The 9850-nt window shown below is 61.4% G+C and overlaps 1 protein-coding gene and 1 long non-coding RNA gene across 4 annotated transcripts; one reads left to right on the forward strand and one right to left on the reverse strand.

Annotated features, from left to right (window-relative positions):
• Nucleotides 1-1429: 1429 nt before the first annotated feature.
• On the reverse strand, nucleotides 1430-6207 carry SLC39A4 (solute carrier family 39 member 4). 3 transcript variants are annotated; one of them, XM_008526213.2, is made up of 12 exons: nucleotides 5726-6207; nucleotides 4945-5226; nucleotides 4226-4421; nucleotides 3959-4110; nucleotides 3699-3870; nucleotides 3161-3333; nucleotides 2874-3011; nucleotides 2667-2798; nucleotides 2418-2472; nucleotides 2126-2278; nucleotides 1831-2018; nucleotides 1430-1737 (listed from the first exon to the last, which is right to left on the reverse strand). In XM_008526213.2, the coding sequence occupies exons 1-12, from the start codon at nucleotides 5939-5941 to the stop codon at nucleotides 1609-1611; spliced, it is 1986 nt and encodes a 661-aa protein (XP_008524435.1). In that variant the 5' UTR covers nucleotides 5942-6207; the 3' UTR covers nucleotides 1430-1608. The 3 variants fall into 3 exon arrangements, with proteins under 3 accessions (XP_008524435.1, XP_008524437.1, XP_070488454.1); XM_008526215.2 differs by lacking the exon at nucleotides 2126-2278 and having other exon boundaries at nucleotides 5726-6050; XM_070632353.1 differs by lacking the exon at nucleotides 4945-5226 and having other exon boundaries at nucleotides 5726-6027.
• LOC139085309 (uncharacterized) lies at nucleotides 5802-9584 on the forward strand. Its single transcript, XR_011543579.1, has 2 exons — nucleotides 5802-6054; nucleotides 8840-9584. It is a non-coding gene; the product is annotated as an uncharacterized lncRNA (long non-coding RNA).
• Nucleotides 9585-9850: the final 266 nt, after the last annotated feature.

Here is a 9850-nt window from a genome sequence, read left to right on the forward strand (position 1 = left end):
TTTTCCTTGGTCTCTGGGCAATCTATCCCTCACTGCTCACCCAGCTGGGCGTGTGACAGAACACTAGTGGACACTACAGTGCAGACCACACTCTTGATGTTCCCATGGGGCAGCCCTGTGCTGGAATCTGGTGGTTTTCTGCACCTCCTTCCTGTGCCTGGAGGCCATCTCTGCATGTTCAGTATTGTGGGCTGGGTTTAGGAGGGAGGTGGTAGTTTCCAGACTTCTTTTGTAGGGTCGGTGAAGGTTCTTGAAGAATCAATGTCTCTTGGAGAGTCTGGGGCATCTGGCTACCTGTGCCAGGCCAGGGAGCTCTCAGACATGGTCCTTCCTGCCCAATTTGCCTCAAATTCCTGGCAGGTGGCACCTGCCTCCCTCCAGCATGAGTGAACCCATGGAGCATAACACAAAACTGACCTCCACTCTCCTGCTCTTGTGCCAGTGGTATTGGGTGCATGACAGGCTGGATCTGAGCTCTCCTGGGCCCCTTACTCCTTTTGCTCTTTATTCTTACCTCTTTTCTGCTACCTAGAGAGTACGTTTGGTGCTTCAAGTTCTGGCAGCCATTTTGGACCATGAGGGGAGTTATGGATTGAATTGTGTCCCAAAAAAAGATATGTTGAAGACCTAACCCCCAGAATCTCAGAATGATACTTTATTTGGAACAAGATTAGGTCATACTGGAGTAGGATGTGCCGGTAATACAATATGACCGGTGTCCTTATAAGAAGAGGGAAAGAGACAGACACAAGAGGGAAGGTCATGTGAAGACAGAGGCAGAGACTGGAGTTATGCTGCCACAGGCCAAAGAACACCTGGGGCCACCAGAAGCCCGTGAAGACTCATGTGACAGATTCTTCCCTAGAGAGTTCAGAGCAGCACAGCCTGCTGACACCTCGACTTCAGACTTCTGCCTCCAGAAGTGTGACAATAAATTTCTGTCGTTTTAAGGCCCCCGATTTGTGGTGGGCTACACCACAGCCCTAGAAGACAACTGCAAGGGGGCTCTGGCCTCTGCTGAGGACAGCGGAGCAGAGTCAGAAGAGGCCTGGGCCTCACTGACCATGGGCTGCCACACACTCTGGTCTGATTATCCCCAAGCCTAGTTTTCATGAGAGAGAAATGAGCCCTCATCTGCTGGCTGTTTTGGTTTTTCTGCTATAAGTAAATGAGTTTGATTCCTAATTGGAGACCAGGTCCCATCTATGGCCCACAGACCCTGTTCAATTTCTCTGACTGCGTTCCCCAGGCAGGGTCTCCACATTACAGAGGAGGGGACTGAGGCTGGCTGCCCAGATGTCCCTGAGCACAGCTAGCCCGGTTCCTCATCAGGGCCCCAGGCACTACCATGGGGAGAGAGGTACTGCCCCACTAGCTGGCCTTTCTTGGTGGGAGACCCTTCGCCTCCAGCAAGGAAAGCAGGCTGGGCTCCAAAGCAAGAATGTCTTTATTGAAGCTGGGTGCTGGGGCATGGAGGAGGGAGGTTCTCAAAGGCCTGGGGCTCTCCGGGTAGCTGGATACAGGTTCGGGTGTGGCTGGCAGGTCTAAGGGGCTGAGATAATCCAGGGTCAGGAGCCGAGTCAAAGGCCAGAGATGGGGCGGCGGCTATCAGAGGGTGATGTTGTCCTCGTACAGCGACAGCAGCAGCAGGACGGTCCAGCCGCCCAGCAGGCCCACGTTGTGCAGCAGGAAGAGGAGCCAGGGCCGCGGGTCCCTCATGTTCAGCATGGCCGGGAGCTGAGGTGGGCACTGGGTCAGCGGCCAGCTCAGCGCGCCTGCTCAGCTCCCACCCAGGGCGGCCCCCTCCCGCCCTCCGCCCTCCGCCCTGACCATGTCGCAGAGCGCCACGTAGAGGAACAGGCCGGTGGCTACCGCCAGGATCCAGGCCTCGCTGTCCTCGTCGACGCCGACTGCGAGCGCCACGTAGAGGCCGGCGAAGGCAGTGACCGCCGAGGCCAAGTTCAGGAGCAGCGCCCGGCGCACCGACAGCCCTGCGTGCAGCAGGGCAGCGAAGTCCCCTGCGGTGGGGGGCGGGGGTCAGGCAGAGCCCCGCCCACCCTGGAAGGCACCGCCCCGCCCCGCAGTCCCGCCCACTTCCAGGGCCGGCCCGGCCCCGCGCCCTCACCCAGCTCGTGCGGCAGCTCGTGGCAGAACACGGCCAACGAGGTGGCGAGCCCGGTCTTCCAGGAGGACGCGAAGGCGGCGCCCACGGCCAGCCCGTCGGCGAAGTTGTGCACGGCGTCGCCCAGCGTGATCATGTAGGGCAGCAGCCTCAGCCCTGCGGGCGCGGCGGGCGTGGGCCGGCGTCGGCCTGGTACCCCACTTCCGCGACCCCCACCTCCCCGCCCCCGGCCTGCGCCCGCGCTCCGCACAAACCCCTGGCCCCCAGCCCTTCCGGGGCCTCCGTCAGGGCTCACCTGGGCTCAGTCTCCGGGGCTCCGGGCTCAGCAGCTCCGGGCTCTCCTCCGTCACCTGGAAGGGGTCCGTGTGTTTTAGCCCCTGGGCGGGGATGAGGCGAGGAGGGGCGCGGCGAGGCTGAGTCCCCAGATCAGCATCGGAGGCCAGGGGCAGAAGCCCTGGGGTGGGGGTAGGGATGTAGGCGCGGGAAAGGGTCCTTGTGAAGAGGGCTCCGCTTGGGGTGGGGACATCGGGCGGGGCCAGCTCACCAGGTCAGCGCAAGAGCCCTCGTGGGGCTGCTTGGGTGGCCGGAGCTCACTCGGCGCCAGCTGCAGGGACACGCCGTGGCTGTGGCCGCCGTGGCTGTGGCCTCTGTGGCTGCAAGGCCCGTCCTTTGGGTCCTGCGGAGACAGCGGCTCAGCCCCACCACGCCTCCGCCCCGTCCAACCACCGCGTCCATCCCCCTCCCGCCTGACCTCTGGGTCCAGGGGCAGCAAGAGGTTGAAGAGGTTCTCGAACAGGAAGAAGGCGTAGAGGCCTCCGAGCATGGCCACCAGGCGCCAGGTGGGCTGTTGGTCATGGCCCTCCCCATCGTGGGTGTGCAGTCCCAGCACCTGGGGGGCAGCGCATGCTTGTGCCTTAGGCTTCCTCCCCCCAGACAAGGAGAGAAGGGTTAGGGGTGCAGAAGGGCCCCAGGAGGGCGCACCCTGAAGCAAGGCTGGCTAGAGGAGTCACTGGTGGGAGGGTCCTGGCTGGAGCTGACCTTGGGCATCAAGTGCAGGAGGGCATCACCAGTGAGCGCACCCACAGCCAGGCTCAGGAAGGTCTGGATGACGTAGTGGGTGGCAGCGCTGCAGCGGGCGCAGGTCAGAAGCAGGAGACCGAAAATTGCACAGAGGCAGATGAGCAGCGTGGCCAGTGAGCCATACAGGTACTCTGGGGGGCGGGGTGGTGGGGGCTGAGGTGAGAGCTTCCCTCAATCTGAGACCCCCACCCCCTGCTTCCCAGGGGAAGGTGTTCAAGTCAGGTCCAGGAGTGAGCAGGAGCTCACCAGGGCTGCAGGCCATCAGGTTCGGGCCAGGCCTCTGCTCATGCTAACCCTCCAACCTCTAGCTTCATCCTCTTCTCTTCCAGGCCCCCCACATTTCTGTGACCCCTCTCTCCAGCCAGCCCTGGCCCAGCTCCACGCACCCCTCCCCCAGCCCAGCAGCCACTTCCTCTTCCTTGTGCGGCCCCACCTCCATGCTGCCAGCACCCCTGGGCACAGCCAGGCAGGTAGAGCTGGGGAGGTGGGCACTCACTTTCTGCCTTGCTGAGCTGCTCCTCGGTGGAGGACTCTGGCTGAGGGCTGCAGGCCCCACTCAGTTGCTGCTGGAGCAGGGCAGGGCTCAGCTGGGCCCAGGCCTCCCGGGTCACACCAGCCTCCTCAGACAGCCCATACACAGCCATCACTTCCCTGGCACTCAGGCATAGCTGGCGGTGGCAGGACGGGGAGTCAGGAATCTGAGCAGGCCCGTAGGACCCCATCTCTCCCGAGGACTGGGGCACATGGGTTGCTCACTGTGTCCCACGTGTTGGAGCTGCTGTTGGAGGTGGCAAGCTGCACAGAGTCCCGGGCCTTGGCCCCTTTTCCCAGATGATCATGGTCACTGTGGTCATCGTGGTCTCCGTGGGTCTCGCCTATCCCCAGGCGCTGCATCAAGGCTGCCAGCTCTGGCAGGGAGGACAGAATTACAAAGCGTGTATGGGCTCCAGCCATGCCCTCCCCAGGGACACAGAGACTGGGGCTCAGGGCACCCCCCACTCTGTGGCCCAGCCCAGGCCTCACCAGTCAGTGTGATGTTGGGAGCCTCATCACTGTGCTGCCGGAACACGAAGTCCACAAAGTACTGGTGGGTTGGCAGGGTGCGGAAGCAGGACCCACTCCTGACGTGGTCCAGCAGGACAGCTAGCACTGGGCCTGGGCTGCCAGGAGCCCCTGCCCCTGCTGCCTCCTCCAGCAGCTGAGGCAGGTCCACACAGGCCTGGGGAAGGAGCTGGCCCTCAGCCTTGCCCACAGTGTGGCTTTCCTGGTCTTCTGCTCTGCCATCACCCCTAGTGCTCCCTGGATGACACTGACCCCTGGACCTGCCTCCACCAGGTCCTGGCCCAGCTTCCTCAGAGTACCACCTCTTCCTGCTCCTGAAGACATGGCCCAGCCCATCCCCTCCCTGAAGCCCCTTCCTCTCCCTGGCCCAGCTGGCCCAGGCCCCCAACTTGCCCCCTGGGCTCCTCCCTGTGGCCCCAGGAGCCTTCTCAGCCACTGTCCCTTGTGATCCCCCAGTCCCAGGGCTCCCATAGACCCTGTCCCACTGGGTGGTGAGCATCCATTTGTGATCTCTCAGCCCAGGCCAGCCTCCCCAGTGTGTCCTCAGACTCTCCCAGGTGCCCAGGAAGGCTTTTCAGATGTTCTGCCCACCGTAGGTAGGCCCGACCCCCTCAGTGGTCTCCCCTCCCCCTCGGGTCCTCCTTACCCACTCCACATGGCTGGCCTGCCTGGGCCCTCACCTCCTCTGCAGTAGACCGGCCAGCGACCTGGCTCTGAATCCTCTGCAGCAGCCTGCTCAGGCCTGGGGTCAGGGCCTCAGGGCCCTCAAGCAGGGCCAGGAGGTGGTCGGCGCGGGAGGCCCAGCGGCCAGCCTGGATGTCTGCACATGTGCCCTCAGGGTCGCTGAGGTAGAGGGCAGCGGCAGCACTGAGGCGGGCGATGTGCCCGGGCTCCAAGACGGACTGCTGGGGCCCTGGCTTCTCAGGCCTGCCCAGGGCCAGGGCGTCATCCACAGACAGGCACTGTGGGCAGAGACAGGTGGGCCGGGGCCAGGTGCCTGCGGCTGAGGAGCTGCCCGCTTCCCTGCAGGGTCCACACACACCAATCGCCGCCCTCTCCCTCACACACCCATGCACGCCCCTTGCATCTCCTCCCCACCGTCAGTTACAGGCTTGTACACACAGAGGGACCCCAGGTAGTGGTCCCTTCATCCTGCAGTGTTTCTTCCTGGAACCACTGCCAACTTGATGGCCTGGGGACTGCTGGGCAGCTGGGGTGGGGGAGCAGCCTGGGGACTTGGAGCTGTGTATCCCCAGTGCAGCCCCCCTACCCTCAGCAGAGCAGGCCTATCTGAACAGGAGCAGAGGAGGGTGGGCTCGGGTCTGCAGGCAGGGCTAGGGCACTCAGGTTCTTGGCCACCCGGCCTCGGCCCGCCTCCTGGAGTTTGCCCAGGGCCCTTTGCTGCCAGTCCTTGGGGTGGAGCGGGCCAGGGCTGGGGGACCTGTCGGGTGGGGCTATTACCTTTCCACACGGCCCGTCGGCGCAGTGCACACGGGCCGCCAGTGTATTTAACAGGCTGCCCAGTGCCACGCGGTCCAGAACTCCCTGGCCTGAGGACAGCAAGGTCAGAAGAAGGGCGGGCTGAGCCGCCGTCCCAGTCACCACCAGCACGGCCAGCAGCAGCCCCGGCTTGAGCTGGAGCAGGCCTGCCATGCTGAGGCCCCCACGTGCGCTCATTGCCCTAGGGAGGCTGTGTTCGCTGGGGCTGGCTGCGGGCGGGCGCAGGCTGCCTGGGGCTGGACTAGGGCTGGGCTCGACCCGCCCGCCCCAGGCACGAGGATCTCTCTCAGGTATTTCCTGCAGGGCTCTGTGATTGGCTGCTGAAGGCGTCGTGGGTTAACCATTCCAGTGGCAGATCCTCCCCACAGCGAGGAGCTGGGCCCCTTCCCCTGGCCAAGGCAGCCTGGGCTTGCGCTAGCCTGCCTGCCACCCCTTAGAGCTGTGGGGCAGGGCCACCCTCTCCACTCCCCCAAGGATCTGGGGTGTCACCTCCTGTGGCCCTCTCTCTAGGGGCTGCCTCAGGCACAGGGGCCTGGGGCAGAGGTGCATGGGTGCCAGCACAGTCTCACACAGACCCCATCCCCAGCAGTCCACCGGTGAGCTCCCCAGCACACACCCTTGCCCCCCTCTACACACCCTTGCCCCACTCCCCTCCCAGCCCCTTCCAGCGGGGCCTGGCTGGCTCAGACAGCTTAGACCACCCCCAACCCCACCCCACCACCGCCACCCCAGAGCCTTTGAGGTCCCAGTTGGGGGTGGAGATGTGGGGCCCTCTCCTCCTAGGCCCTCCGTGTTGGGGGTGGGCTGGAGTCCAAGGGAACCGATGAGGTGCCAGCTCAGTCATGCTCCCCCACAAATGTTCCAGAGAAAATTCCCTAGGAAAGCCGTACACGGACAAATGGGAACCTGAGTCCTCCACCATCCCCCCCCCCAACATTGCCTTCCCCTGGCCCGTGGGGAGGGGCTCTGCAGGTGGGGAGGAAGTGTGGCAGGATCCTGGGCTCTAGGCCCAGGGGGGTGGGGGAGGGCTGTGGCTCCCAGCCCTGCTCCCTGCCCCTCCCTGCAGGTTCCCTCTCTGGCCTTTGAACCCCTGGGCCTTATCTCTGCCTAGTTGGCAGTCTAGGGGAAGGGGCAGACCCCAGGGAGCCAGCCAACACCACCACCCAGGTCTCAGGGCAGCCTTGCCTTTTGGAGGGCCCCTCCTCACCTGGTTCAGTGACCCCTGACCCTGAGGGTAGATATGACATACAGCCATGGGGTGGAGTGTGGTTGGGGTGGGGAAGCCTAGGCCCAAGGACTTTGTCCCCAGTGTCCTTTGGCACCCAGGGCAGGGCATCAGGCTTAGGACAATGTCCTGGGCCTGGGGTCAAGTGCTTCTCCTGCCCACCCCACCCACACACATGCTGGACAGCACCAAGATGTGACATCCATGGGTCCTAAGGGGGTGCTGGGGCAGGGGAGGGGATGGGAAGAGCCTTCAGGATCTAGATGATTCCCGGATCCCTGGGTCAATGAGGGAAGCGGGAGAGCTTCAGACACCCCCTCACACAGTTCTGAAAACTGTGGGCCCAAACTGGTCTTTTTCCTCACCTACCACATCAGGACGGCTGGGCCAGCTGGAGCTGGAACCTGGGACCAGGCTGCCGCCTTAGGCCACTACTCAAGGGTCTGTTAGCTTCTGGGCAAAGGTCTCAGCCCAGCCACCCACTGGCCTTCCCAGGTCCCTGGCTGAGGGGCAGACCTGCCTGAGCCCTTGAGGGCTCAGCACATGGCTGGCACTCCCCTCAGCAGCCCCTCACACCTCAGCGGACCTCAGTGCTGGCCCACATTCCTCTGCTTCATGTCCCCCCACCTCTCCCAGCCGATGTCCTCCTTCCTAGCCTAGAGCAGCCACAGACAGAGTCACCAGCTCCCCTGCACACCTGCCTGCCCCCCGCCTGGTGCTGGGTTGTCCTCTGGGTGCTGCACCCTCTCCTGTATCCACAGACCCCTCCTGCATCATTCCGTCATCCAACAGGCACACTGCAGTCACTCCTGTCTTAAAACACATGCCCATGTGCACAGTGGCCAACACACAGAAACAGCCCAAGTGTCCATCTATGGACGGACGGATAAACAAAGTGTGGTAAATACATAGAACTCAATATTATACAGCCTTAAAAAGGAAGGAAGTTCTGATACACGCTATAACATGGATGAACCTTGAAGACATTATGCTAAGTGAAATAAGCCCATCACAGAGAGACGCATACTGTGTGATCCCAATCATGTGAGGTCCCTAGAGGAGTCGATCTAGGGACAGCAGGCAGCATGGTGGCTGCCAGGGGCTGGGGGAGGGGGATGGGGAGTTGTTTAACGGGGACAGTTTCAGTGTGGGAAGATGAAGAGTCCTGGAGATGAGTGGTGGTGGCTGCACAGCACTGTTAATATACTTAACGCTACTGAACTTAGAGATGTTTAAAATAGCAAATTTTATGTTTTATGTATTTTATTGCAATAAAAAAATATAGACTGGGGGCTGGCCCTGTGGCCCAGTGGTTAAGTTCACGCGCTCCACTTTGGTGGCCCAGGGTTTTGCCGGTTTGGATCCTGGGCACGGACATATCACCGCTCATCAGGCCCACACAGCACAACCAGAGGCACTCACAACTAGAACCTACAACTATGCACCAGGAGGCTTTGGGAAGAAGGAGAAAAAAAAAGATTGGTGACAGTCGTTAGCTCATGTGCTAGTCTTTAAAAATAAAAAAAAGAACCTCCCCTGGTCCTTTGCCCCTTCAGCCCTTGACAGTGCAGCCCTGGATCTGGCTCTGACAGCCTCTCCCAGGTTCCCCAGAAGCCCCACCTCCCCCGACTCTTGTCGAGGTCACTGAGAGCCCCAGAGGACAGACCTACTGGTGTTTCTCCTTGGCTCAGTCTGCCCTGGACCCCCTGGGTCTCCTACCCTGGCCCTGGTGCCCCTTCTTTGGCTCCTTTGCGGGTCTTTCTATCCCCAACCTCCAAGCATGGCAGTGCCAGTCCTTGGACCTCTTGGGTAGAATTCCTGGCACCTGATTGCAGGCTTCTGCCCCACAGACACGGAGCCTTTGTGCTGCACACTTCCCTCTGCAACTCCAGCCTCCGATGTCCCGCCATCCACTTGACAGCTCCCCTTGACTGTCTGAGAGACAAACCCAACTCAGCCTGTGCAAACAGAGCTCTGGCTACTCCATCCCAGAGCCCCCGCTCCCCCGCAGGAGTCCACATTTCAGCTGGAGCTCTTCCATCCGTCCAGTTGCTCAAGTGCCAAGCCTGGGTGTAATCCTGGAGTTCTCACCCTCCACCGCATCCAGCCCAGCGATAAATCCTGTAGGCACAACTTGCAGCACAGTCCACATCAAGAACCTGATGGTGTCGTCACCACCACCCCACCCCGCCTGGGCCTGGCCTCCCACACCAGTGGCTCTGTCTCTTCTCTTTCCCTTCTGTTCTTCTCTTTCCCCTGTAAAACCCAAGTGATAATGGGGACATGCCTCTGTTCGGAGCATCAACCCCTGCTCCCCTCTTCCCCCTGTGGAACCTGGCTTCCTCCTTGTTCTTTTGTCCAGGGTTGGCCAGCTGGCCCTGAGTGCCCCATGTGAAATGGCACCCCTCCACTGGCAGCCTTCAACCCTGCTTATCACCACCTGAAATACTACATGCCTTGTTTTGTGCTTCTTGATCCCACAGGTATCAAGAAAGCACCATTAAAAATGAGAAAATGCTACAATTAAACTCCGGCGCATCCCCAACCCCAATGTGAGAGTTGCTAAAACATGAAACAATGTTATCTTGGAGTCCAGAGCTTTGGTCTTGTGGTTTGCTGCTGTCCGCCCGTGAGGACAAGGACATGGACGTGGACACCACAGGGCAGGGCTGCCTTCAGTGCTGACAGTGTCTGCCTTGTAGCAGGTGCACAGTAAACACTAGTAAATGAATCAGTGTTGGCCTTTGCACACCCATGTCCCCACCTGTAGTCTATTGCTTCCCTCACCAGGCCTCAGGCTAGGCTGGCCCAGGAGCTCTGTGGCACCTACTGGCCAGGCCTTGCTCCCGTGCGAGAACACC

Source organism: Equus przewalskii, chromosome 8 (assembly GCF_037783145.1).
Source record: "Equus przewalskii isolate Varuska chromosome 8, EquPr2, whole genome shotgun sequence".
NCBI lineage: Eukaryota > Metazoa > Chordata > Mammalia > Perissodactyla > Equidae > Equus > Equus przewalskii.